The 27999-nt window shown below is 47.3% G+C and overlaps 12 protein-coding genes across 12 annotated transcripts; 9 read left to right on the top strand and 3 right to left on the bottom strand.

Moving 5' to 3' along the window:
• Positions 1-11: 11 nt before the first annotated feature.
• Positions 12-947, bottom strand: BO88DRAFT_343831 (uncharacterized protein; the record flags this gene model as incomplete). The annotated part of the gene is made up of 1 exon (XM_025703207.1): positions 12-947. The coding sequence occupies one exon, from the start codon at positions 945-947 to the stop codon at positions 12-14; it is 936 nt and encodes a 311-aa protein (XP_025561451.1).
• A 1207-nt stretch (positions 948-2154) lies between these two features.
• On the top strand, positions 2155-3810 carry BO88DRAFT_489119 (MFS transporter; the record flags this gene model as incomplete). Its single annotated transcript, XM_025712673.1, has 2 exons — positions 2155-3535; positions 3593-3810. 2 exons carry the CDS (start codon positions 2155-2157, stop codon positions 3808-3810), a joined length of 1599 nt encoding a protein of 532 aa, XP_025561450.1.
• A 756-nt stretch (positions 3811-4566) lies between these two features.
• Positions 4567-6006, top strand: BO88DRAFT_426879 (uncharacterized protein; the record flags this gene model as incomplete). Its single annotated transcript, XM_025708942.1, has 2 exons — positions 4567-4906; positions 4964-6006. 2 exons carry the CDS (start codon positions 4567-4569, stop codon positions 6004-6006), a joined length of 1383 nt encoding a protein of 460 aa, XP_025561449.1.
• A 102-nt stretch (positions 6007-6108) lies between these two features.
• Positions 6109-7899, bottom strand: BO88DRAFT_426878 (uncharacterized protein; the record flags this gene model as incomplete). Its single annotated transcript, XM_025708941.1, has 2 exons — positions 6109-7657; positions 7721-7899. 2 exons carry the CDS (start codon positions 7897-7899, stop codon positions 6109-6111), a joined length of 1728 nt encoding a protein of 575 aa, XP_025561448.1.
• A 350-nt stretch (positions 7900-8249) lies between these two features.
• BO88DRAFT_465468 (glutathione S-transferase family protein) lies at positions 8250-9049 on the top strand (the record flags this gene model as incomplete). The annotated part of the gene is made up of 4 exons (XM_025711411.1): positions 8250-8378; positions 8433-8671; positions 8723-8840; positions 8894-9049. The coding sequence occupies 4 exons, from the start codon at positions 8250-8252 to the stop codon at positions 9047-9049; spliced, it is 642 nt and encodes a 213-aa protein (XP_025561447.1).
• A 532-nt stretch (positions 9050-9581) lies between these two features.
• BO88DRAFT_416606 (uncharacterized protein) lies at positions 9582-10955 on the top strand (the record flags this gene model as incomplete). Its single annotated transcript, XM_025708261.1, has 1 exon — positions 9582-10955. The coding sequence occupies one exon, from the start codon at positions 9582-9584 to the stop codon at positions 10953-10955; it is 1374 nt and encodes a 457-aa protein (XP_025561446.1).
• Positions 10956-12102: 1147 nt separating this feature from the next.
• Positions 12103-12837, top strand: BO88DRAFT_416605 (uncharacterized protein; the record flags this gene model as incomplete). The annotated part of the gene is made up of 1 exon (XM_025708260.1): positions 12103-12837. The coding sequence occupies one exon, from the start codon at positions 12103-12105 to the stop codon at positions 12835-12837; it is 735 nt and encodes a 244-aa protein (XP_025561445.1).
• Positions 12838-13207: 370 nt separating this feature from the next.
• On the top strand, positions 13208-14242 carry BO88DRAFT_465461 (uncharacterized protein; the record flags this gene model as incomplete). The annotated part of the gene is made up of 3 exons (XM_025711410.1): positions 13208-13549; positions 13731-13827; positions 13890-14242. 3 exons carry the CDS (start codon positions 13208-13210, stop codon positions 14240-14242), a joined length of 792 nt encoding a protein of 263 aa, XP_025561444.1.
• Positions 14243-16291: 2049 nt separating this feature from the next.
• BO88DRAFT_426875 (HET domain-containing protein) lies at positions 16292-18430 on the top strand (the record flags this gene model as incomplete). The annotated part of the gene is made up of 3 exons (XM_025708940.1): positions 16292-16327; positions 16392-16719; positions 16875-18430. The coding sequence occupies 3 exons, from the start codon at positions 16292-16294 to the stop codon at positions 18428-18430; spliced, it is 1920 nt and encodes a 639-aa protein (XP_025561443.1).
• A 2286-nt stretch (positions 18431-20716) lies between these two features.
• Positions 20717-21964, top strand: BO88DRAFT_436507 (alpha/beta hydrolase; the record flags this gene model as incomplete). Its single annotated transcript, XM_025709569.1, has 4 exons — positions 20717-20904; positions 20969-21174; positions 21229-21578; positions 21637-21964. 4 exons carry the CDS (start codon positions 20717-20719, stop codon positions 21838-21840), a joined length of 948 nt encoding a protein of 315 aa, XP_025561442.1. The 3' UTR covers positions 21841-21964.
• Positions 21965-23208: 1244 nt separating this feature from the next.
• On the top strand, positions 23209-24730 carry BO88DRAFT_76209 (NAD(P)/FAD-dependent oxidoreductase). Its single transcript, XM_025713113.1, has one exon. It carries the CDS (start codon positions 23491-23493, stop codon positions 24619-24621), a length of 1131 nt encoding a protein of 376 aa, XP_025561441.1. The 5' UTR covers positions 23209-23490; the 3' UTR covers positions 24622-24730.
• A 703-nt stretch (positions 24731-25433) lies between these two features.
• Positions 25434-27442, bottom strand: BO88DRAFT_465455 (MFS transporter; the record flags this gene model as incomplete). The annotated part of the gene is made up of 3 exons (XM_025711409.1): positions 25434-25473; positions 25568-27184; positions 27423-27442. 3 exons carry the CDS (start codon positions 27440-27442, stop codon positions 25434-25436), a joined length of 1677 nt encoding a protein of 558 aa, XP_025561440.1.
• Positions 27443-27999: the final 557 nt, after the last annotated feature.

Here is a 27999-nt window from a genome sequence, read left to right as displayed (position 1 = left end):
ACGAAGCTTCCTCATAACCAAGCGGACGTCATATTCGGACCGGTAAGAAAGACATTCAACTGAAGGGCCTGAAGCTCATCGTCGTAGTACTGAACAACCTCCATGTTTTCACCGGTAGCCTCAGTAGGGGACAACAGGGATATGTTTCCTTGTCCCTTTACTGTATTTATCCAGACCTCTTGGGCGTCCTGCTGCGTGTGCATGGAATCCGGGATAAAGGTAGAAATATTACCGTAGTACGGATAGACTTTGCCCTGGACCATGCCGCTAGAAACGACGAATCCTAATTCCTCATCGATAACAAGATTGGCTCTTGCATCTGGATCATATGGCCTTGTTGAGTCCCAACTACACCCAAGCGGATTGGTGGAGCCGTTCCCATAGGTCCCAGTATCGACGACCTTCCATCCTACTTCGGTGAACTGACAGTTGTCACTCACAGTAGCCGTAAAATTGTCGGATGGGTTCCAAAGCGCCTTTCCCAGAGCCTCTAATGTTTCTCGATTTGCTTTTTTCTGTCCGGCTGGTAGTGACATGAGTGTCTGATAGTTGGCATAGAGCTCATCGACTGAGAAAGCGAAGCCGTCGTCACCACGGGAGCGGTTGATAAATAGCTCCAGCTCAGTAATAAGCCTATCAACCACTTGGATTCGACCGCGGAGAATTGATCTGGATCTACTTCCTTCACTGATGGCTGAGATAAAGTACACTGAATTCTGCACCGTGTCGATCGCAAGCATGGCAGGCGCTTCAACCTCGGTGATAGTTCGCCACGCTGTCATCATGGCAGGTGAAGAAGGATGAGAGTTCTCGGTTGCTTTGTAAATAGTGGCTAGTGGTAGGATATCTGGGTCTTGGAGCCTGATAGACTCTAAGACCTGAAAGATAACGCTCGACAAGTGCCTCCGGGAGCTGCTGGTGTCCGTCACGTTGGACGCAGCAACCATAGGGAGCGCGAGGGCGAGAGTCATGATAGTAACAGGAAGAACTGCTGGGAAATGCATTTTGAGTTACTATTCAAAGAAACCTGAAGCATTTGATAGACGTGAGATGGTAAACTCATGATCTGACGACTATATATCTTGTCCAAATTGCCCATGTTGCTCGTCATTGTTCCGGAGCATCCCCACTTGGATCATTACAGCTAAAATGAGGTCTCTACGTTAGGTAACAAAATAAGGATTGGTGTGGATCTCTCTGGAGATGCTCCGATATGCACTCCACAATAGGTGTTCATCTTCACCGGAATGCCCTATGATTTAGCAAAGCTTCCAGCTGGAACGCACAGGGCACCGGGGGTCCCCCACATTTCCGATATTCTTTGCAATGGCACTTAGCAAGTTAGCATTAATACGGTAAAATGCGGGGTATGGGGAAATATGACCCACTGAACCCCGCCGGCGATGGGGAAAATACACTCTCGAAGCTCAAACCACTCATCTGTGGCTTGATGGTCGAGCACCATCGGTGACGAATTTGACATACAGCTTTCCGCCATCACGCCTGTTGTTCACTATGCTCACACGAAGAATAGGCCTGTATAGCCTAATCTAGTCTTCAGTCTTTACAGGACTCCTTGTCCCACCCTTACCTCCTGTGTTGTCTCTTTGGTGAGCGGCTTCAAATGATTAGGTAGGACCCGTTTACCGGACACCCAGGAAAACCTCCATCTGTGCTTACAGAGGGACCCAATGAAGTTTCGCCTTTTCATGCAATCTTAGGACATATACTAAAAGGCCACTGGAGTAGGTATTTGGACTATTGCTGGCGGGATCCGGGGTTGGTAAAACAAAGTAGCCTGACCCACAAATCCGCCGTGGTACTTGACTCTAGCTCAGGCCCATGTGTCCAATCGGAGATAGCAATCCCGCTTACTCTGTTATATCTACTCTTAATTCAATTAAAAGAAAGCTTCCTCGCATCACTCGGTCCAGAGCCCGGGTGGTGGACTACCGATCTGTGCGCTGGCCAGACTCTCTCCGGAATGCCGGTTAGTACTACACGACATGCTGACCGAGTTTACGGGCTTCACGTGGACAATTACCCCTAACCACGACCGGAGGAGAAAATGACAATTAGTCAATGTTGATTGCTTATTATAATAGCATAATTCACAGCTTGCCCTGCAGAGAGTAGCTTCTCGATATCGTCGCTATGGATTCTGCTACCGCCGACACCCACACTCACAAGCTGGGCACCTTACGCCTCCGTCACCATGAGACGAACGAGGTCATTCTCATTCCGAGTCCTACTGCGGATCCCAACGACCCCTTAAACTGGTCAAGAAAACATCGGTATTTCCTGGCTGTTGTTGCTTGTTTGGCCGTGTTCTTCTGCAATTTCCTGGCGGCTGGGCCTTCAGTGGCCATCTCGGAAACGACTATCGACTTTCTCGGCCCAATGGGACCCGACTTCTCCAGTCATGTATCTCAAGTCTCCTACTTCTTTACTTCCGCTGCTCTCTGCCAGGGCGTTGGGATGCTATTCTGGATGCCGCTTATTGTAAAGTATGGTCGGCGACCAATTTACGTCCTCTCATTCCTGGCGTATTTTGGGACGGCGTTATGGTGTGGCTTTGCGCAATCATACGCTGTCGAGCTGACTGGTCGAATCGTTCTGGGCCTAACCGCAGGTGCTGGGGAGTGCCTTGGGCCACTTACTATCGCAGGCATCTTCTTCGTTCATGAGCGAGGAACTGTCATGGCGATATACACTGCGGCCCTGTCCATGGGGGTTGCAGGTGGTATCATCATTGATGGTCTTATCACTATTCACTACCACTGGCGGGTTATCTACTATGTCGCGACAGCACTTCTGGGAGCAGTATTGATTTTAGTGATTTTTACTTTTCCAGAGACGACTTACGACCGGAGTGCCACCGTATATCCTTTCGCAATCAATGTCGATGCTGAGAAGACCTGCGCAGAAGTGGAAGTTGTGGAGAATGCCGGGATAAACAGAAGAAACCCCCCACTTAAGGAGAGCTATATCAGTTCGATAAAATTATTTCACGGCATATACACAAAAGAGACGCTATTTCGGGTCTTCCTTAGGCCGGTCGTCTTGATCATTCTTCCGCCAGTGCTCTGGTCTACTCTGGTCTCTTCCGTCACTGTTGGCTTCCTTGTTGCAATTACCTCCAATTATTCCACGGCATTTTCGACTTACTATGGCTTCGAAGCATGGCAATCCGGTCTTTGCTTTGTTTCGCCCCTTATTGGATCCTTAATTGGCATTGTCTGCGGCGGCCATCTGTCTGACTGGACTGCTGATTGGTTTACTCGTCGAAATGGCGGAATTCGAGAACCTGAAATGCGGCTTCCAGCTATTGCCATTGGTGGTCTCTGCGCGCCCGTTTCTTTAATTCTATATGGAGTTGGCATTCAAAATGAGTGCCATTGGATGGTGCCAGTCCTTGGACTTGGCCTTCTGAATTTTGCAATAGTGCAGGCTACAAATGTCTCCATGGTGTACTGCATTGACTGCTACAGACCAGCTGTTGGAGAGGTCAGCGTATCCATCCTGGCATTCAAAGGTAAGCCCCCTCAGCATCTGGGTCCATGTAAGCCAGAACCATTACTGATGATAATAGCTGGGTTCGGCTTTCTACTCTCTTTCTACACAAACCCTTGGATAGATCAGGATGGCTACGCGATTGCTTTTGGAGAGATGGCAGCGATATCCGGTATCATTATCTTGCTCGTCATTCCTTTCTATTTCTGGGGAAAGCAGATTCGTCGCAGTACCTGGCAGTGGTCGATAATGCGCAAATATGGTCACTGGAGCTCCGATCGCGAGGTTGGCGAGTAGTTGGCGTGATTGTAGTCGGATCATATGTTTACTGTGTCCACCGTCTTTGGTAGTCCGATGGAATTGCAGACATAACATCGTGTGTTGGTCATCAAATCCACCTGATAAAGCGAGCATCTGGTGGGACATACTGAAGTCTTGATCACCCTAAGGAATAGAGGCAGACTTTTTTATTCATGAATTATAATTGATACTATCATACATAAATGATCTCTTAGAATTGCTCTTCTCAACGGCTTCTCAAGTCCAATGTTGCGTTTTCAAACCACGTTAGAAAACAAAAATGAAATAAAAAATGAAAGAGAAAAATGGAAAAGAAATATATATAAAATAAAATAAAATAAATACAGACGAGGACGTGAACTAGATCGAAATCGGCTAATGCTAAGTTGAGTTTGGATTCTCATCGTACACTTAAGAAAGGAAGGAAAGTGATAGAGACAGTCCAAGTGGACTTGTTTCACACCGCTGCACGATCGGCCTGCCGTCCGGCTTTCCGTTCTTTGACTTACTCGGCATACTGTCTCCCCCCTCCAAGCATCGGGCCCATCTTGTCGACCACATCGGATTTACTGACCGTAATATTTTCGGAAGTTCCCCGCCGGCACCAGATGCTAAGAAATGTCCTGCGAAGCGGTAAATCCTGCCGGGAGCAGAGGGCACAGTAAAGAACCGTAGCCGTCTACGATTTATATGAGAATAGATTTCAAAAATTGTGTTATGCCACTCCGAAGTTACTCAGATAACACGTTCACTATGGCCAGATCAATCCTTTATTTGATGCTCTTTGCATCACTTGTCCTGGCATCTATCATTATCGGGGATCCAAGCAATATCGTTCCCCCTGAAGACTGGGCAGACGATAACGCATATGTTTTCGACTGGCATACGACCGGAGAAGCTTACCAAACCATTCCTGTCATTGGTCCCTATACCTATAATCAGCAAACAGGGGCTATTGATCATCGGTCACTAGAAACTACAGCAAATGACACAAGTGTTGTGGTCATAGCGAATCGGTCCGACGTCACTATCACCCACAGCACTATCACCAAGTTCGGCTATTCTTCTGCTCTCAATCAAGCCAGCTTCTATGGTAACGCTCTCCAGTGCCCCTTGGATTTTCTGAACTTTTATTGATTAACTCTTGCAGGAGTGAATGCAGCTGTCAACAATGCGAATCATTCGACACTGCGACTCTCCAATGTAAACGTTACTACGCATAATGGAGCAGCAAACGTCTACACATACGGCACTGGAAGCGTAACCTATGCCGACAACACATGGCTCTACAGTTCCGGCCCTGTCTCCCATGGCTTCTACGCAGCAGGAAATGGCACCATTTATGCCAAAGACGTCCAAGTGTATTCCGGGGGAACTAGGTGCTCAGCGTTCAGCGGAGACTACCCAGCTGGGTATATACACGCCGAAAACGCAGTCATCCATACTGATGGAGTTGGTTCCGCTATCTGCTTTCTACAGGGTCTGTGCAACATGACAAATGTTGTCGGTTACGCTGCCAAATCTCCTGCCATGATCAGTGACGGTGCACTGTCCGATGTTATGGGCATCTGGAAGAACTCTGATCTGACAGCTGGTCTGTTAGGTGGTATTGTCATGATATCTGACTCGACTATCAGGAATGGCACCACTGTTGTTCTCGACAACACTCGATTGACTGTCCTCGGTGAAGAGAATCCAGGGCTATGGTTTGGAAATATCAACGCAACTGTCGATCTCATCGCAGCGAGCATTAATACCTCTTCGGGTATCCTCGCCGTTTCAAACTACTCCTTTCTGACTCAGGATTTTGATTATTATGCTGGCTACGAAGAAAACAACAACCTATCTCCTGCACAGGCAACCATCAATGTTAAGGATTCTACGCTATCGGGGTCACTTGTTGCATACAATGAATCGTCAATCAGCTTCAATCTTCAGAGTTTCTCGCATTGGAATGGCATGGCAAAGGTGGGATTAGGATCCGCCTACTTGTCCGTGTCATTGGACAACACATCAACATGGACCTTGACGGGGGACTCTGTCCTTCAAAGCTTCGCTAACTCCAATAGTACGCTCGCAAATGTTTTCAGTAATGGTTTCGATATTTTGTATGACTCGGATTCATTGGTAAATGCTGCTTGGAAGGGAGAGACCTACGAACTTCAAGGCGGAGGGAAACTTCGACCGTCATGATCAAGTGGGCAGGTGTGAATACTAATTAGTCTGATGTAAGGGAATCATATGTTTCCCAAATATAGCTATTCGTAAATTCTGATGCGCTTTATTCACACCTTTCTATCTGCGTAATCCTAAGATTTTACTCAAGACCGCCGCAAGGGTCTCTGAGTGTCCTACACAAGATGCCTTGCCGCGCCAAGCGATTAACCCGTCAGGTCGAACCAGTATAGCCTCTCCATCATCCATACTGCATAACCTTTTGAAGCAACCGTCTGGGTCGGCGATTAGGTTGGAGGTCTGCGAGAGTTCAAACGCATCAACGGTTACAGCCTGCGCGGCAGCTGCTGGAAGCCACGGTGAGGAAGAGTCCGCGGTTAGCAAGACAAAATTGACACGGACGAGATCAAGGGATGATATGGCTTTGTCATTCCTCGTACGATCAATAAGATTGATATGGGGAAGACGTGAGCCGGTAACAGCATTGGGTTCGTGAGGGTTACCCCAGGCCTTTGGAGCCCCCTTATCCTTCCCATTGTCGAAGTCAAAAGCTCCAGTCCGGTAGCAATACCCTAGTTCGCATACTTCATCTGGGAGTTCTTCATCGTGCACAACAGCTTTGTCCTCCAGGACTCTGTTGACAAGACGGGAGAATGCCTGCTGCATCGTGCTTTCTGCAGCGGGTTGGCGCTCTATGGTGTATGTTTTCAACAGCGAAGCGTCGGCCAGCCTTTTGAGCACATACGCGAGCTTCCACGCAAGATTATATGCGTCCTGTATGCCCGTATTCCCACCCATCCCTCCTGTCGGGGGCATAATGTGAGCTGCATCTCCGGCAAGAAACACACGCCCCCTTTGGCTCGCGTATTGACCGCAATTGAGAGCAGCAACACTCCAGTAAGAAACAAAATCAATGTCGAGGGAGATCTCTTCCTGTATTCCGGATGCCGCAAAAAAGGCATCTCTCGCATCCTGCTCTGTGACGGAGTCCGGCTCGAAGTCGTGTCTATCACGCAGACGAGAAACGATCAAAAAGCCACGCTTGCCTCCATCTTCCAGACGAAATCCTCCACTAACGTCTTTATTGACCACATATGTCACTCCATGCACTGCCCGGGAACCCAAGTAAGGAGTTAGATCTGCCCTGAAGTTGATAGAGATATTGTTGCCGAATGTTCCTGGCCCTATCCACTCGATGCCTTCCTTGCGACGTGTCGGGCTACGATTTCCATCACAAGCGACCAAGTACTGAGTCTTGTACTTGGAATATTTCCCTGTGGTGAGGTTCTGCACAACCACAATCACACTGTCGTCATGCTCATCGTAATGCACGACCCTAGTCGAGAAAACTTGTTTCGCGCCGAATCTATGGGCTTCTCTCCGGAGTAAAGGCTCGAACATGTTCTGCGTTAGCCATACTCGCTTGCAAGGCGTGATCTTGGCTGTCTGTTCCGGATCTGCCTCCTGCATTTTGGCGATGACCTTCCCGCCAATCAACCGCTCCACCAGAAGCATCCCTGCATCCAGATCAAAATTAGATTTGCTGGCGCGAAGCATGTCCTCTTCCAGTCCAAGTTGTCGGAAGATTTCCATTGTACGGAGGAGGAAGAGGGCCGCGCGAGGGTGCGTGGCCGTTGAAGGGTGTCGGTCGAAGGCCACCGATTCTATACTTTGAGCGAGTTAGATAGATAGTAGAAGAAAGAAGACAGTTCCATGGAAGGAGGAGGCATACCCCCAATATCCCAGTAAAAGTCCTAGTGCCATTCCTATCATACTTGATCCAATTATAATTACTGGCCATTCTTCCTCTTCTAGGGGAATTCCTGAATGGTTAAAATCGGAAAAGTCGAACTCTGTTCTTCGTGGTCCCCGTAGGACTGTTTCATCAGTTTGGGTGAATTTAGGATTCATTGTCAGTGTTTGTGCAACCTTGTATCGAAATCCGTGAATGTTGATACCTTGACCGAGGGTATATATTTGCGGCTTGATTGTAGTTGGTTGTTCAAGCAACACGAATTTGGCTCCATGTCCGTGGAGCCGGAACGGGAACTCCGAGAGAGCAATGGCGCTCGATATGGCTGAGAAGATGGTGTTCATCGCGGCCGGGATGGCGTCGACTTCCGGAATGCCGGTGATTGTGGAGCCGAGCAAAGCAGGCAGCCGAAGGGAAAACTACATGTCCTTCAGCACGATGGATTACGGGAACTTTCAATCGTCCTGGCCAATTTTTATCAAACGAAACATTAGCCTTCCCGTGCAAGATGCCTCTAACTCCCAAGATCTACGGATCAGTATCCTCGACATGCACCCAGCGGGTTCTCATAGTCCTGGAGGAGTTAGGAATCGACCATGAACTCATCCCAATAAACATGCGTGCCGGTGAGCACAAGGTACGTCTTTGAACCATTCTACCAGATTCCTGAAAAAATTTTGATTACCAAAAGGGCCCCTCGTATCTATCTGAGCACAACCCGTTCGGATACATCCCAGCATACCAAGACACAGACGTCAAGATCTTCGAATCACGCGCTATCTGTCATTATCTCGCGGTCAAACACGGTGGACATCTGATACCGCCGTCTAACCCTGTACAGATTGCCGAGTTCCAACAGGCGGCAAGTGTTGAGTACTCGTACTTTGATCCACCGATGAAGCAGTTGGCCTATGAGAGTTTATTCAAAAGGTTGGTTGAGTCCGTTTGCTTGAAACAATAGTTTTAATTCAGAGTGAATAGCACGATGGGCCACGGCGAGCCCGACGCCAGTTTAGTGTCTCTTTACAAGGATCAGATACGGCAGTGTCTCGATTACTACGAAGGTATCTTGGAAAAACAGGATTACCTGGGAGGAACGGTATGATGATAACCATATAAGCGCATCATGAAGCCGCTAATAATATTGACTAGACATTCTCCCTGGTGGATGTATATCATATGCCGTGGACTGCTTTCATGGATGGACTTGGATTGTGGGCTGAGCTAGAGTCAAGAAAGTACTTGCGGGCTTGGTGGGAAAGAGTCGAGTCGCGTCCTTCGTGGAAATGTATTTCAGGTAGATCATGAATCTACGCCTGGCTTTTAGACTAGAATTAGTCATATAATCAAACATTGACTAGGTGTTCGTTATAGTGGCCGAGATAATTCTTTGCATGAAATTCGGACGTTTTATGTGCATGTCGTTGTAGACCAATGTACTATTCAGATAATTGCACCCTTTGAACACGAAAGGCCACTTGTTAAGCATGATGACAAATGGCCTTGGTGTTGGGTGTTCTGGATCACGAAAAAGGGGCCTACATATAGATGATTATCAGGTCAGAAACGATTAGTATAGAAAACTAGTTTGGGCCTCGACCTCAAATATTTGAGATCCTCACTTAAAGTGGAGCCGATCATCTCGATCAGAACCTTTTTAGTCTCTCCGAACGAGCACCGGCATGCCGGGAGAGCGCTACGGCGGATCAACTATGTAACCCACATTTCAAAACTGAGCCACAACTTAAATAAATCATCATCCGAAGTAAAGACACTGTCGCTTGTGCGAAGGTTTCTACATCAGGCCTACTTCTATCCATCCAGACATATCCCCATCAAGATGAAACCCTACTCGGTTATCCACTTCATCGGGGCGGCCATGGCCGCAATCACCATCAGAGACCCTGGGGACATTATACCTGCGTACCAATGGGAATCTGACAACGCCATTCTTGCCGATTACAACGTAAGCACCGAGGCAGTGCAAAGAATTGCCCAAGTTGGCCCCTACATGGTGCGTGGGCAGGAAAAGCGATTTAACCATACTACGCTGGCTGTCAGCGGCAACGACACAAGCGTCCTGGTCGCGACAGAGCACGCCAATGTGTATGTCGACCATACGGAGGTTGTGAAATTTGGGTATTCCAGCAACCTCATCCAGGCCAGCTTTTATGGCGTAAACTCAGCCGTGCTCGTCGCAAACAACAGCCAGCTGCGTTTGACGGACGTGAACATCACAACACACAATGGTGCGGCAAATGTTTACGCCTACGGCACCGACTCCGTGGCGTATATTGATAACGCCTGGCTGTATAGTTCGGGGCCAACGGCGCATGGGTTGTATGCTGCCGGCAATGGAACAATCCGGGCGAGAAATGTGCACCATTTTAGTGGTGGGAACCGCTGCTCTTCGTTTTCCGGGGATACTCCAGCTGGATACCTCTATGTAGAGGACTCGATCGCTCATACTACCGGAATTGGATCGGCTATTGTCTTCGCAGTCAAACATGCGAACCTAACCAATGTAGTCGGGTATGCCGAGCAGTCGCCCGCCTTCTTTACCATTGGTGAAGGCCATGCCGTTGCTACGGACTGCGACCTCACTGCTGGACTTTTGGGTGGGGCAGTCATATTTAGCATCTCCAAGGATACCCAGGCATATCCATTTCAGTTTACTCTGGAGAACACGAGATTGAAGGTTCTAGGCGATGCACCGGGACTCTGGTACGGAACGGTCTATGCCGACAGCTACATCCGCAACAGTCAGATTATCACCGAGTCAGGAATACTTGCCGTGGCTAATTTCTCAACGATCACTGAGGCTTTTAACTTCTACTCTGACTATGCAACTTCCGAGGATGTAGTCGCTACCGCTGATAGTCGCATTTACGTCGAAGAGAGTACCCTGGAAGGCGATCTAGTTGCATACAATGGGAGCACACTGGGATTCTCCCTTGAACGACACTCGCATTGGAGAGGGCGAGCCTACGTCGGATATGGAGAAGCGGAGCTGGCCGTGTACCTCGATAAGACAAGCAGTTGGAATCTTACAGGGGATACTGCGCTAAAGAACTTTACCAACACAGACATGTCCTTTGGGAATGTCAACAGCAACGGTTTCTCCGTCACATATGACGCTGATGCTCCCGCAAACAAGGCGCTGGCAAGACGGACTTTTAATCTCACTGGGGGAGGAACTGTCTCGCCAGCCTAGTTTGTATGAAAACCGTTGGAACCCTCATGTGTTGATAGATGATAAATTCACTAGTGCCTGAACGGATGCAAATATTGGCAACGTACTACGTGTCTTGTCCCAGTGAGGGGGGGGAGCGGCGATGGAAGAAATAGTTATCTACGAGCATGTGCAACACACACATATATATATTCAGTCAAATTCATTTGTGCTGCACGTTTATCGAAAATATATGAACGGAAACGCTACTGCCGCCGGGTCAGTAGCGTACAGTAGCCCAGCAGCTAGTCTATTACCGGGAAGTAGTCGTTCCCATCCCCACATATCCGATGAGGGGCAAGAGTGCATGGTTCATCTCATTGACTTATCGAGAAGATTGTTGTCACATTTTCAAGGCCTCCACCTGTAGTGAATTATGTCATTACAGAGGGAGGTTCACTAAGTTAATCGACAATACCAATCACAATTGGTTGTGACATCTCTGTTCTGGGCCTAATATTACGTGTGACAGGTGCTTGGATGACGGTTAATGACTCCTCCGGCGGACACACTCGAGCAACTACGTATTCAGTATATCCTTCCTGGGCGATCAAGCCGTGCGCTAGCGTGGTGGCCAACACTAAAATGTGTTTTTCGTGAAGGCCACGTACCGCCATGCAGAACCCCGCAATCTTACCCAATTTGAAGCTTTCCCCGGACTGTCCTGGAAAGATAATAAGTGATAGTACTACTTCCGACCCCACTCCCCCAGCAATTGTCCAGCTCTAATGTTCCACTCTTCAGAATCTGTCTCCAGGACTAGAATGAACAGATCACCCAGAGTCCGCCGTCGGGGCCCGCGTGCTTCACAAGCCTGTGAGGCCTGTGCAACTGCCAAAGCTCGATGCGATAATAACGAGATTTGCCAGCGATGCCACCAGCGACAGATGTCTTGTGTTCGACCCTGGCCTCTAGCAGAAGATGAAACCCAAGTTCCTGGGAATGCCGTTAACCCCCAAGCAGATCATACCGCACATTCCGGCGTTTCACATCAGACTCCTATTCGGGCACCGGATGCCAATATAACGCCAGACTTGCCTAGGGCGGGGTCCGACTCAGGTACGATCAATATTCGCTCTCTGGGAGTACAGCTTGTCTTTTGAGATGCCCTCTAATCATTGAGTTAGCGATGGGCAGCCTTGATGGCATAGACGATCTAGGAGAACTTATGGTCGAGGGCTCACCACAGCAAAGACAGATTCTACAGAATTCGTCTAATATTCTTGACATGGCTTCCCATATTGTCGGAGCGGCAGATCTAAATTTATCGTCTTTTACATCCGATGTTCCCTTCCCCCACACATTCAAAGGCCACAGTGATCCCCCGAAGGTGCTAGAGGCCTTTGAAAAAACAGTAGGGCGATGGGATCCAGACTCAGACTATCACCGTGCTGCCGAGGAAGGCAATCTGTTTCTCGATCCAGAATCCAGCTGTATAGAAGATCACCTAGCATACCCTTCCGCTCGCATATCTGACGATACAGTCTCGTCCGATACACGCGATCGGATCTTGGCCATGATACTGCACACCTGTGAGCCAGCGAATATGATCAAAGTGGTCTCCGCCTTTCCAGCAGCGAATGTGCTTGATCGGCTCCTACATCGCTTTTACGCGACTCATGCAACTGACGATGACAGCTGGATTCACGTTCCGACTCTTCGCTCGAGTGAGATGCCGACAGAACTCCTGGGCGCTTGTATCACGTCGGCAGCTATGAGATCGTCTAGTGCGGCTGTTCGCCGGTTCGGAACTGCCCTACACGGTGTCCTCCATCCATATTTATTCCAGATTGTAAGACCGGCAGCTTTCAGCTTCTCATGCATAGGGGGAATAACCAAGGCCGATAGTTCGAGAAACGAATAGCACAAACCCGCTGCTTGCAGCAAATCCAGGCGCTTGCTCTGTATGTCCAAACAGGGCTATGGAGTGGCAATAAACGAAGGATGGAAATTGCCGCGGCTATTGTAGGATCGGCAGTCACCGTGAGCATATGAGCCCAGGTATTCTACTGTATATCTTCTAACGCGCATGGAGATGCTCCGAAGTGGCCGTCGTTACCGTGCTTCGACCTATAGTGGTGTCGTACCAGATACGGCAGACACTGACGATGTACTCGAGAGCAAATGGCATCATTGGGTTGAGCAGGAATCCTGGAAAAGGCGAGTTCTCACTATCATGTCATAGTGTCCAGTCAGACTAACGTGTGGATATACCGGCTAGATTGGTGTTCCACATGCATATTCATTGCTCGCAAGAGTCCTTGGTAACTGGGAGTAGAACTCCTGTCTCCTACGCCGAGCTCTGTCTTTCCTTTCCCCAAAGCGGGAAACTTTGGGCAGCAAAGACCGCAGCGCAATGGCTCAGAACATATATCCAGATGCAGAGTTTCGAGAAGACATGTCAACAGGCGGGCCTTCGGGAGTATCTCGCCAACCCGTCTCTCCTGCAGACCATTTCACCACTTTACGATTCCAATTTAGCACGCTTGATTGTCCTTCATGCCGTCGGCTCCATGGTCAAAGATCACCTCCAGTCGAAAGGACTTTTGCTTCCAGGAATCTTGGATACACCTGGAGTATTCATCCTTGCAGATGAGAGCTTCCAAAACCGGGTAGCTCAGCTCCTGAACAGCATCCGCATACTCCACGACGACAGCCAGCCAGGTGATCTTCACAGCAGCCAATTAACAGCCGAATTGATCTCCATGCATTCTCTGACACCTTTTGAGCAAATCGAAATAATTGCTGGCCGCGAAGGACCCGAAGAAGCCGAAGCTGTATTGCCACACTTGGAACGATGGTGCCAAAGCAGTCAGGCACGGAAGGCAGTATGGCATGCAAGCCAATTTATTCGGTATCTACACCATCTCAATGCCCAGAGCTTCACAGAGTTCTTTGCGGTCGGAGCTTACCAAGCTAGTCTGTGTCTATGTATATATGGGACTATGGCCCAAATGCCCTCTTCGAGCAACCTCTCTAGTGGTCTAGGGTCGGGAGGCAATTTCCAAATTGACGGACCAGACTCCCCTGTAATACAGAGATGGATAATTTTGGGGTCTGGAACTCCCATGTTGGGAAGCGTGACCTCGGCTTCCACTTTCTATGGTGGTATGCCGCTGGGTGCCACCAGGTCTATTCTTCTTCGAGTTCGTGACCTCCTGTATGTCAAGGCATCACAGAAAAGCCTGTTGCCACTGGTTACTGGAATCTGTGATCTTCTTTGTGCCTTGAGCATTACAAAACAGAGAGAGCCCCGATGCCTGTATTGATGGCGTGACCGACATATCGACTATCATCTGAAGGAAATGAGACAGTGCACAAGAGGCAGACATATTATTGTCTATAGAAGAGTCACTCTTGGTCTTCCAGATTCATGATAGCAATTGGGTCACTGAAAACGTTCTTAGTGTGTACGTCTATATGAGAAAAGGCAACATAAAAATCCTAACTCGTTGTTCGGCCCTGGTAGTCATATGTTTAGCCTAACAATTGAACGACACCGCTTACTTAGGCAGTGAAATTAGGACAATGAGCACATACGACCATAGGGTGTGGAAAACAGGGCTTCCCGTCCGCTCAGCCGTACTTAAGCCACACGCCGGGAGGTTAGTAGTTGGGTGGGTGACCACCAGCGAATCCTTTCTGTTGTATGTTTTCATTTATTTTTTTTTTGTTTTTAGTAGCTAGTATATGTATGTTAGGAAAGATATTTTCTTCCATTTTGCCTTAATCAGGCGTGAGGTTGCCTTGAGCCTACAAGGAGCTTAGTTTTTACACCTACCTGCGAATGCGCCGACAGTGCACAGCGCCGAATATATATTCATCCACCACCCCCTTTGCCCTGTCTCCTTTCTAACAACCCACCATTGATCTTACCACAACTCATACTGAATTTCCCTACAACTAGGTGCCTTTCTAGAAGCGAAGCTCTGCCAGACTGCTACACTATCTGTTAGGGCACGTATCTCTATGTCGCCTGGCTAACTAAAAGCGATATATCGTTTTTGGACTAGCGGTTAGTATTTCGACACTATCTAGCAGAAGAGTAGAATCTTGAGCCACTAGGCCTAGAGAGCACATCCCGTATAAGCTTGCTAGAAAACTTTCCATCGACATGTGGTGGGTATTGATTAGTAGGTTGTTAATGCTGGCATGTTCCGTCAGGCTGCGCACGCTTGTCTTGTCGTCTGATGAATGCCCGCTACCCCTCATTTGAAGCACCTTATCGATATGTGTAGCACCTGTACTTCTCTCATTCTAGCAGCTCCGTGCTATCCTGCTGACGTGTCGTGATGCTGTTATGTTGACGCCAATTCAGCGTGGCCTACCGAGTATCGACTTCCGCGGCCAGGGCTCCACCCATGGCGCGTGCCGAAAGAAGCTTGTGTCGAATGAATACCCCTGACTTCGGGACCTCGGAAAGCTTGTCTGCATTTTGACTGGCTATTGCTTCGACCGGGCATTTTAACAGCAAAAGTGAAGACTCAGTCATAATATAGATAAAAGTACAAGAGCGAACATGTTTACCATGTATATAGCAGGTACCAAAAAGGAACAGAAAGAGGATTACCTGTCCGCGTCATACCTATATGACTTTCCACTGATCCTGATGTAAGTATATCTTGCCAATTCATTAATACATGGAGCTAGGCAGATCCTTTTAGAAGCTTAGTATATTATAAGGATGCGGCAAATGCTATGAATATATAAATAAAGATATTTCGTGAATAGATAAGTGGAACGAATATTATTTCACTTTCTGAAGGACCTGCTTGTACAGAGTTCGAACCAGTCCATACTTTAGTTGTTCACTAACGAACATGGAGCAATCCGCCCAGCCTTGAGTGCAACAGAAAGTTTCTAAATATCTTGCTAATCAAACCTATCATCTAGCAAAAGCATGGATTAGAGCGAAGTGCTCTGGGCCCCCAACTCTGTTCCTACCAGACCTAGGGGAGCCTTCCGCGGAAGACCCAGACAAAGGTGTTCTGAGCAGTCTGGTTTAAACCGTATTGCCAAGATATCTGTTTGTTGAAGCTAAAATGCTGACCGATGACAGACCAATTGTTGACGTTCGGACGCCGCCCGTCACTTCAAAGTACCAAATTTAACGAGGAAGAACCTTGTTATCTTTTTACAAAATTGGTAGCTGGTATGCTATTAATGGTTAGGTAGTCTCTTCATTTCTTAAAACAATAAGACCTGCAGTCATCCCAGTCCATGCGACGTATTGCCACGTCACTTGGTCATTGCTGGCAGTTAAGCACTCTGCGTATCCTGTTGACTGAGATAAGCCTAGCCGCACGTACATAGATATTATGAGTCGGTACTGCGCACAGTGTTTGTCTCCCTTCGTTCAGAGAACTAGTTCCATATCAAATCCATAATGGACCGACTTATTAACGCCTTGTCTGTAAGCGTTGTTGGGATACGATCTTCTCCTATGACACTTTCCTACGTATCTGGGCCACCGCCGCGGACCCAGCTCAATCATCACGATACAGCTACTACAGTCCTTCGTGGGGGGCAATGCATAGATCTATTGACCACATGTGCGAGTGGTGCGATCTCGTCTGTGAGGAGATCCAATTCTACTACCGTCATAAAACAAGGAGTGAAGGTGATCCACCACCTGAGGCAACATTCCAGTTAACTGTACAGTTCGTGCATAAGCCATCGCAGTCTCTGTATTTGAAGTTGACAGTGGGTGATTGGACGCCCAAGTGGCTGATATACTCAGCGGATGGTACGTTAAATATGAGTTGAATGGCAGAGATCTGAAATCAAGATGGTCCTACGCCGAATATACTACTAACTATACTCAAGACAGCCCGGCAGGACGTTATATCACTACCCGCGATGTGCTCCGGCAGGTGAATTCTCCAACTGTATTTGGTTTAGCTGGACAATACATTTCAGACTGCGTGAACCATCATAAATTCTGTACACGACGACGAGCGACCCTTTTGCCAACCCGAGTAATTGACTGTAGCAACCCTGCGAATCCACGATTGCAAATTGGGGTCAAAGGAGAGCGTTCGTATGTCACTCTCAGCTATGTCTGGGGAGAGGATCAACCTTCCAAAACAACAACGAAGAACATAGAGAAGTATACTCGCGGCATTGATGTTTCCAGAGTCCCACAGACCATTCGCGACGCAATAACCGTAACTCACCGCCTAGGGCTACGGTTCTTGTGGGTGGACTCGTATTGCATTATCCAGGACTCGAAGGAGGACAAAGCTGAGCAGATTTCACACATGAGAGACATTTTTCATTATGCTTATGTGACCAAAATTGCCGCATGTGCATCCAAAGTAAGCGACGGCTTCTTGCATGACCGCAGGCCCGGGTTTCCAGCTCCAAGCACACTTCCGTTCCGCACTCCCGATGGTGCTTTGGGGACTATGTTTCTGAGCCATGGAACTGATCTCCGACCCGAGCCAGTGAACAGTCGGGCATGGTGCTTGGAGGAACGAGTTCTGTCACCACGGTCTCTAGTCTATTGCTCTCACACACTGCAGTACGAATGTCAGACCGAGCACATGAATATTGACCGTGCCGCAGACCCGCGAGACGTTAGAGATGACATCGTGCAACTACCGTCTTGGGTCTTTCACGATTGTTTCCTTTCCAGTCCATTCATGGTCCCTGGAATCGAAGATGCAGAGCGCACACTAGACAACACATGGAGGAAGATCATTAGCTGCTATACACAGCGTACCCTTACAAAACCGGGAGATCGCCTAATCGCAGTGTCTGGACTAGTACAAAAGCTCCATCAACATTGGCCAAAGGCTCAAGAAGAAACTCCCGTCTATCATGCCAGACTCTGGTCTCACCACCTCCCAGGATGCCTCATGTGGACAGTTCCACGGCGCAAGTTCCCACGGCCCGCTACTTATCGGCCACCCTCTTGGAGTTGGGGCGCGGTCGATGGCGAAATTCAGTACGCTACCAGAGATGTTTCCAACATGATCTGCGAGGTCCACTGCTGTCGAACGTTTCTCGCACGAGAAGAGTACCCGTATGGTAAAGTCATTGGTGGGATGCTAATCCTACGGGCAATTGTTAGAAGGGCAATTTGGGATCCGGAAAATGGAAATTTATTCGAGCTTCCAGAGGTGCTTGCGGTGGGCGATTATCACTTAGAGGAACAAGGGGATGATGGAGAAATTGGATACATTACAGTAGATGCTCTAGAACCGGCGTTCAGTAGCGTTGGGGAGGTTTACTTGGCCATTTTGATGAAAGCTGACATGACGGTGCAAGGCCTTGTAATGGAGCGGAGTTTCACAACTGGTCCCAGCGCGAATACCGCTGGAATCGTTGAGCAAAAGGCAACGGCATTCGGTTTAAAGGTTGAAACCTTTCGCCGGCTCGGCACATTCACGGCGCCTTTTTGTGATCGGGATATATGGTTTTCCACGCCCTCCCAGGTGATACAACTCATATGAGTGGAAAGAAGAGAAATCACTACTTGCCCATATAAAACCCCCTTGGCTGACAATTCTCATGGTAAGCACATGGCATACGTGCTCCAAGATCCCCACTTCGCGCTGAACTCCCTTATATTTCATTCGGGCCCATAGTTCCCGGTATAGAAACCAGTCAAGAGCATAACTATTGCTAGCGGATCAATAATTTTGTCTAATTCATTTTCTTTGTCTTGCTGAAGCTAGTCATATAAGTTACTAGCTATATGGTTACCTTACTGTTGAGAATAAACGTATAGTTCTGAATGACATGGATTTGCTTAATCCTACAGACTTCACTTAAACTTTCTCAGCTATTAAGCTTAATCTAAGCATATAAGCCAGCTCTAATCACAGACGAACACATACGACCATAGGGTGTGGAAAATAGGGCTTCCCGTCCGCTCAGCCGTACTCAAGCCACACGCCGGGAGGTTAGTAGTTGGGTGGGTGACCACCAGCGAATCCCTTCTGTTGTATGTTTTTGAGGTTTTTGAACCCTGATTAGTATATTTTCTTTATATATACGTAAACATTTCTCCCCATCCTCCACCCCAATTGCGGGTACGGTTGTCTGGAGATTGGAATGAAATTTTTGACACCTATCCGCGAACGTGGCGACGGTGATTAGAACACATCCACTTTGTTACCCGCCTTTGATCTACGTTTACAAATCATTTCATTGAACATTCAACCACGATGGTCATTCCAACAAAGACGTGAACCAAACAAAATCGATAGATCAACTTAACTTCCTTCGTCCGCAAGCCGCACTGTCCTGAAATGCAGGACCCGGCCCATTGAAATGGACCATCCCACGAAGCCCGCAGGTAATACCGGCCATTTCGATATCGCCTCGCTTGAATGCTCATGGTTCTGAATAAGATTTCGAATTGCACCACTGCCCAAAAGCATGTTGCCAGTGTCATGGCACAGGGCAAGACTTTGATATGGCTCGTGGTCGGAATGTCAGTTTATCAATGAATACTTCATCGCCCCTGTGTTTGTTTTCTGAACACCTTTGTATGTCCTGAAAGTGTTGCGAATGGTCATGTGTGATGTGGTGTGGAGTGCCAGCTTCTTGTGTGCTAATTTTCTAATCTTGCACTGCAAGTTTTCATTGCTAATCTTGGCCTATCTGCCCTTCCTAATTTAGACAGGTTGTACTCAAGATCGCGAATATGGCGATCCTTTCGCCCTCGATGTGCTCGCTGGCTATTTGGTAGACATTAGTGATTCAATACGTCCTTAAAAAAGTTGTAGAGAATGAGCTACATCACATATCCGGCTGGGTTCTGTTCTTTCCGCTTATTTTCCACGGTTGCGGTTGGCTTCTTGTCTCCACTAATGCGTTGCAGGGAGGCTCATGGTTCTTCTAAGGATACATTAGTGGACAAGATGACGACGCTGGTAAGGGACTATTGAAAGCCACAAAAACCCAGTTCATATCAAGGGTTGTTCTGAGGCTTTAGCTGGAGTCGACGTTCTACTCCCTTAAAGGATAAGCGCAACTCACCAATGACAGATACAGGCCATCGTTGGGTTCCCTCGCTAAAGCTGGCCAGCGAATCAAGCGTGCAGGTCTGCGATGAGACTTCGGGTGTTCCACCCCGCTGTTAATTTGCCTCAACAAAAAGCTTCTGGCAAATTGTTAAGTTTTGACAGCTCTAATGAAATCCATGGTGAAAGTTGGTGTGAAGGAGGCGAGTAACCTGGGCAACGGCTGGATCGCTCTCTATGGTCATTATTCGATATTGCGCCATGCTCAAGGACCTCAGGTTAATTCTGGCCCATTAGTCTCTTCATCCCACCAAGGATTGCAACCCCAATGGGTCCCATGGTCTTACATTTGAATACATTCTCTACATACCCACGTCCTTATTCACGGGGTTGTTTGCTTCAATACAGTAATTCCAAGGGTTGGGGATTTGTTCTTCGCACATGGGAGACCAGAGTTACTAATTTCCCTCAAAAGATAGCAATGGTGTTTCCGAGTATCTAATCGCCGGCTAAGTATCCGGAGTGGAGTAAGTAGTGGTAGTAAGTTAGCTTGTCCATGTCTACCAGTATCGGGGAGATTGCTTCGTATGATCCGATCTCCGCGGCTTGGCAGATTGGCGGCATCTTCAACCCGATAGGAGATGATGTAATCAATGACCAGGTCGTTCACCTACGAATATATCTACTTCTATTTATGCTGAACCCTGCCTCATCTTTTTGTGTCTCATTCGTGGGTGATAGATCTTCTGACTCTGCATCTTCTGCAAAATGGACGCCAAGTTCGGAGCCTTCGACGAGATCGAAGTCGCCTACAAGACTGTTTCGGGCACGCCTCTAGAGACAAGTATCCTCATACCAAAGAAAGCTCAGAACAGAGAGTGTCCCGTTTTGGTTCATTTTCATGGTGGTGGGCTGATGGTTGGCGATAAACTATTTGCTCCTTGGTTTCCTTTGTGGTTAGCCGCCTTTCATTACTTCCCTCGCTTCAATAAGATACGGCACCTAACCTAAAGTCTCTAGGATTATCCAACTTGCGGAAACTCACGGAGCTATAATAGTTACTCCAAATTATCGACTGATCCCAGAGTCCAAGGGTATCGATATTCTTGATGATGTGAAAGATTTCTGGGCCTGGCTTCATTCCTCGTTACCTACTGAGGTGGGAAGAGCTCGTAAAGGCCTATCTCCACAGCTTTCTAAGGTCGCCGTCGCCGGCGAAAGTGCTGGTAGGCATCCTGGTCATAGACTTATATCTTTGCTCAATTAATGAATCTTGAAAGGTGGCTACTTATCATTGCAATCCGCATTTCTTTTCCCAGAGGCTCGAATCAGTGTCGTTTTGGCCCAATACGCAACGCTCGATATTGATAGTCCGTTCTACAACCCACCACCCCTTTCGCCTCCCTCAGGCCACTCTATTGTCAGCGATTATTTGGCAAAGCTTAAACCTAGTTCGATCAGAGTGTCTTCCCCTATGCCGGACCGATGGGATCTTTGTGAGGCTATCCTTGCAGAGGGCAGACATCGTGAGTTCATAGGAAATGAAGACAAGGTTCGCCTGATGAGTACTCTTAAACAAGCTCATAACCCACCAGCCATCTGGCTTGCTCAGGGCACTAATGATCCAATCGTAAGTACCACAAAGCCAAGGAAAGGGAGAATAGTTGTTACGACTAACAGCTCAATAGATGCCGATGGCGACTGCCGCAAACTTTGTGGAACAGATGAAGAAAACCCATCCAAGCACGCCGTTCCACTTCTCTGTTCAGCCTGGCTCACATGGGTTTGATGGCATGAGCACATTGGATGAAGAATGGGTAAAGGAAGGTCGCAAATTTGTTGAAAGATATTGGCCACCGAGTGATCAAAAGGAGTTTATGCACTCTTCGTGAGCGGAGAAGTATGATTGGTGGCTAGGGATGGTCCTTCTGCCAACACGTCTTTTCACTTCAGATACAAAAATACAAAGATACAACGTGGGTGGATGTAGGGAACTCAAGATTTTGTCAATTGCAGTCATTATAGAAGTTAAAGATTGCTAACTATATGTGTTGATTCTTTCGCCTTATATTCTCAGATTCCTCCCATTTTAGCATTACATTGTCAACGATACGGAAATGTTACAGATGAAAAGGAACCCCCCCCCCCCCCCCCCCCCCCAAAAACACATATGAAAGGATTAATAAATTAATAAAATAATAACGCCGGCATAGCAAAATCCCAGTACCTACTCATGTTAGACAATATTAGAAAGGTCGGAGAACCAATCGAACCACTGAATGCAGTGCATATCAGCACCAAGAGGCTTAACTATATATGGTACGAATAAGCTGTAGTTCACTAGTCACAAAAACACACCCAACTCTTAAGATGATCTACTCGATCGCTGATGGCATGTCCTTGAGGAAGCCCAGATAGGCATACACTGGTCAATTTCCTTCAAGCAGCAATTCCTAGAGGAACGTTTCCGGTACGCATGGGAGAGGTAGTGAAGATGCACGGCAGTTCCATGGCGAGAGGTAGCCATAGTTGATGATATTAGGAAATCCAAGTGGGAATCAACAATCGTTGCAATGGTTGTAAGAAGGCTAACAATTTTTCCCCAGGCAAACACTTCCAGTACGGGACTTGCCGATATCTGCGGCTTAGCAAAGCGACACCCCATAATCTGGTTGAATGCCTCTTTCGGACATGCCACGCTGGGCTTCATCTTCAACCCTAAGATAAAGCATCCTACAAGTCGGGGAGCTATTCTGTAACAAACTTTATGTATTTTAACGTCAAGCCGATCTCCGCGAACTTCGGCTTGCTTCCGGCCCGATCCCGAGCGTCGAATTTGTAATTTTCCAACAGATATATATGCAATAGGCTGAGTTTGTTGAGTGACCATGGACTGAAGAGATAAATAGTATGGTGATTGTAATTGAGCTTTGGTCTAAGGAGAATATGTAGGTTTTGATAGATATAAACGCAATGAACACGGGGTCTATGTAGGCGTAATGCACCTCAGCATTACTAAAACCAACATCCTCTTTAATACGAAGGAATATTTCCGCGACTAGCAAGCTCTTTGTGGCGTCAGTACTGCTATTTAGTATAGTACAAGTAATTTATAAGCTAATTAGAATCGGAATAGTATTTGTAATCGGATACTAATGTTGTTTACACTTCAAAATGATCATGGAGAATTTGTAACAAGCTTTCGTGGTAACTTTAGTGGAGACTCCGGAGTTATCACCTGTGTGTTTGCAAAGAAATTGTGGACCGCCAGCTCTGTGGGATTTATAAGCACCCTCTGTATGGATCTATCTCTAGCTAGGGGGAAATTTCAGCATCGCGCTATTGTCATCTATAGAGGACTTGGTTCAAAAGAAATGACATAACCGATTAGTAAATAGGAATGATGAAGGTTATTGCGTTTATTAGGGGCAAACCCGAGGCAAAACGATCATATATAAGTGAGTTCTTCCCCCTCTATCGCCAGGATAGTGTTCTGCTTCACCTGCCAAAGATTGTCTCTTCTCTGCCTCCTGTATCTCACCATGTCTCCGAATACACGGATCGTGATTATTGGAGCATCTTATGCTGGCATTTGGCTTGCCCAAACCCTTCTCAAGGCAACCCCCAACATCCACGTTGTGATCATAAACCCCTCGGACACATTCTTTTTCAACATCGCCTCGCCTCGGATTCTGGCAAAGCCAACGGCCTATAAATCTGACCAGTATCTACTTCCCATCGTCAAGGCCTTTGCCCATGCCCCTGCTGGTGCATTCGAGTTTATCCAAGGCCACGCAGTCGACATCAATCCTGATTCTAAAACCGTTGTTGTTGCCAACAAAGGGATCATCGCCTTCGACTACCTGGTTATTGCTTCCGGTAGCTCCACTCCATCGTCAACAGCTCATGGAAGCACCTTAGCGCCTTTCAAACCAACCGGAGAGAAAGATCTGGAGACACAGATCAACGCCGCGCAACGTGAGATTGCGCGAGCCAAATCTGTCGTCATTGGAGGTGCCGGTGCGGTTGGTGTGGAATTTGCTGGGGAGCTAGCTGAGGCCTTGAATGCTCGCAAAATCGACATCGCGCTGATATCCTCGACGTGGCATGTTTTGCCCGCACTCAAAAAGGCCGCATCACAGAGGGCGGAGGACATACTGACTGAAAAAGGGGTGAAATTGGTACGGGCGCGCAAGGTTGTGAGGTCGACGCAAGATGCTACCTCCGGAAAATGGAAGGTAGACTTGGATGACGGTCAGACCATGGAGGCTGACGTATACATTTCGACGACCGGAGTGGTTCCCAACAACAAGTTCATTCCGTCACAGTATCTGGACAGCAAGGGATGGGTGTCTGTGGACAGCGAAATGCGCGTCATGGGATCTACTAGCATTTATGCGATTGGAGACATCACCAGCCACTCGGCTCGCTTGTTACTCAAAGCCCAGGAACAGATCCCGGTGGTTGCATGCAACCTTAAAGCTGATATCATGGGGCAAGGCAAGCGAAAGAGATATACCGCGGACGATAAAGTAATGATGATTGTGCCTGTGGGGTCATCCAGTGGAACTGGCCAGATGTTTGGGATGGTTCCATGGGGAAAGCTGGTTGCCATGATCAAAGGAAAAGACTTCTTTGTCTCCAAGGCTAAGGAGATGATCGGGATGAAATAGATTCACTAGACCCTAGTTATTGTGAGAGATTATAAGTATGTAATGTCTATTTCCTGCTTTTCAATGAATACCATGCTATTTGGCTTCTAGCGTAATCAACAGTTGGACGGCTTATATGGTAATACTATATAAAAGGCTCTTTTTAGACTCAAGATTTCTCAATCATTATAAGTCTAGAAGACTGAATATTATATAAATTAATTATAAACATATAAATAATTATCCAATACTTTTTAGACATCTATATAAGTACGAGATAGTATCCCATTATATAACTATATATTTTTTTTCATCTGTAATTTCAGATACCTTGGCATATTTTTTATATGAAAAATCTGGATATATCTGTTAGGATTATATATTATTGTTTATGCTGTATATTATCTATATGTAGATAAGAACTAATCAAATCTATTACTAGTTATGATACAAATAGATTCAAAAAGACATATTTTATATGGGATAACCAGATGTGCTGTCTAATCGTGTAGGCTGTCCAACCGTCGATTATATTATTGTCCATGGTGGTTGCAGATTTACATCCACCTGAGTTATGTTTGCAATACTGCCAAATGATCTACTAACCCAGTCTTCAGACAAGCTGGGTGTCGATTTCTCGATTCTACCTTATTTGTTCGAAAACAGATATTTCAAGAAAGTCCCTACCCAAGCAGAGTGCTTATATTTCCTCTCCTCTTCACGCCTATGAGTTATATAGTCCACTAGTCTAATCAATTTTTTTGCGCAATATAGCTGATGCTACGTAAGACCACTGATACCCTTCTCTTCTGCAATAAAGCTCAATGCCCCAATCATCGCTCGGGGGCATTGACACGATCCGCATCGAACAGACTTCATTCATGATCATTTATGCAGACTTGCTATTAGTCGTAATTAATTCCCAGAGCGCTTGGTCGCGAGCCGGTGTTATGAATTCTGAGGTAACGATCTGGACTCTCTGTCAAGTCGAGATGGGCATCCGCCCGGATCCTGGTTTTCAGAGCTTTCTGCGACAGGTTGCTCTAGGTTCTCGTGTCTCGTGTGATGCATGAATATCTCTTCTTTTGTTCCATATCGGCAACGCTTGCGGATTTTCTCTCCATATATGTATAGAATTACGGGGAATGGGACGCAGGCAACGGAAAGAAATGCTGGAACCGAAGCAGCCCAATGGAGTCCTAAGTTTTGGAACATTTGGTCCGTAAATAGTGGGAATGCAGCACCAAACAGGGAGCGTGTGAATGCGCTTGCTGCAAGAACTGAAGCAGCGTAGATCGTGTATGTATCAATAAGGTAGTTCAGCACACTTAGAAACACAAGCACCATTCCGAATCCAAAGCCGACACCGGACAAGACGCTGGATATCCAGTGGATTGATGGTGAATTTGTCCAGGCAAACCAGAAAAGCCCTACTGGTATGACTACCCCGCCGATAATGCATGGGGGAAGACGAGCCTCTGGAGTGGCTTGCCCACCGTTCTCCTGGACTATCTGGACGTATCGCTTGTTATCCAGGATGGTGTAGAGAAGGGCTAAAATCATTCCAACGAGAACTCCAAGAAAGGGTAATCCTCCAATACCTTGGTTCCAGCCAAAGTGCTGTTGGTAGATGATGGGGTATGCGGCGAAGAGCATATAAAGTGTTCCGTAGATGAGGGCTAGGTAGGCCGAGAATAAAAATACAATAGGCTCTCTGAATAACAGTTTCCAGGGGCGTGACAAGGCTATTTTGAAGGCCAGGCAGAGCTTAGCGGGGGGCTTTTCAACGTCAAGTTGGCTTAAGTAAACCTTGCCGTTTATCCTTGACAACTCTTCTGCCCGCCGACGAACGAGGACTGGCGTATAGGTCTCAGGAATCATCAGCGCACCAAGGATCCATAACACTCCGGACACGGTGGCTAGGAGGCCTAGAACCCATCTCCATCCCGCGCTCATACCGAGAAATCCACCAACGATAGGACCAACCACGGGGCCTAAGAATGGTGCCGAAGCAAATAAGGCCATTGCAAGGCCTCGTTGTGAGGGCGCAAACATGTCGGCGACAACACCACCGGCATTGGTCAATGGGGATGAGCCAAAAGCACCAGCAAAGAACCGCAGGACAAGTATAGTCTGAATATCCTGAGCTGCCGTAGTACACGCAATGAATGCAGTCATTGCAGAGTACGTTACGATGAACAGTTTTTGGCGGCCGAACATTTCACTCAGTGGAGCCCAAAGCAATGGGCCAAGCGCAAATCCAAGGACAAAAAGAGAAACCCCCAGGTTGGCAACCTCATGGTTGATATGAAACTCTGCCATGATCGTTGCCGACCCTCCGGTGAAGGCTGAAGAGACAAGGGCCACGCCGAATGTAGAGGAGGTAACAAGGCTGGTTATGAACCATTTTCTGCCGCTGGAAAAGCTGATCGGATTACGGGCGTCATTTGGAATCCACCATACACGATACGGGTCGATGTCGGTACCTGAACCTGGATAGTGGTGATCGCGCACTTCCGGGAGAATCAGAGCTTGATCCCATACCAGTCGCCAGAGAGGAACTTGTCGGACCGATGGTTTTTCACTTGCATCGGTTTCACCCATCCTGGCTGTCAATAGAAGTGCGTGATGCAACCGTCGGATGGCCGTGGAAAAAAGGGGCGAGGGATGGATTAATGAAAGGCATGATGAAAGAGTTCTTACCTTATAAGCGGAAAAGAATATTTATTGCTTCGTAAATGTCACTACCAGCGTGTTCATGTCAGATAAGGTAGACGAAAACCAACATATCGCCCGATCTTTGATATGTTCGCTAGTAGTACTTTGACTCATGTGGAGCCATCGAACCACAATCATGCCGTCCCGATCTCCGCGTATGCTCGGAATCTTCCCGGTCATGAGTAGTAATCGAGCCGGATGAGCACGGGAGGCACTAGAGACACAACAATATTGATTGCAATATTGTAATTTCTCCTTATTTAGCCACCGAGAATTTATTTCTGTTATGATTCCAGAATATCCACGTTTCCTAGCAGAGGAATCACATGTAATCTTTACGCCATTTCGAGAACTACTTGTTATTGTACTGTAAATTACGGCGTATTTTTGATTTGAAATTTGTGAGAAGTATATAGATACACGTCTACAGATACCTCCAATAGTCTTTCAATACTGCGCAAACGACTTGGCATTGCCAGCTAGATCACGTCGCTCTTAATATATGATCACTAAGAGATATGGCTGCTAAGGAGATATTTAGCCATATTGGGGATGGCTAAAGAGTACACCCAAAGACCAAGTACTGTACATTACGCGATTGGTAAGCCTCAGCAGATCCAGGCATGGGCGTTCAAGAGTATTCGGCCGCCGCAAGTAACTCCATAAGAACTACGTATATGT

The sequence above is a fragment of the Aspergillus vadensis genome, assembly GCF_003184925.1.
Source record: "Aspergillus vadensis CBS 113365 unplaced genomic scaffold BO88scaffold_16, whole genome shotgun sequence".
Taxonomy (NCBI): Eukaryota; Fungi; Ascomycota; class Eurotiomycetes; order Eurotiales; family Aspergillaceae; genus Aspergillus; species Aspergillus vadensis.
This window is presented reverse-complemented; position numbering and strand designations above follow the sequence as displayed.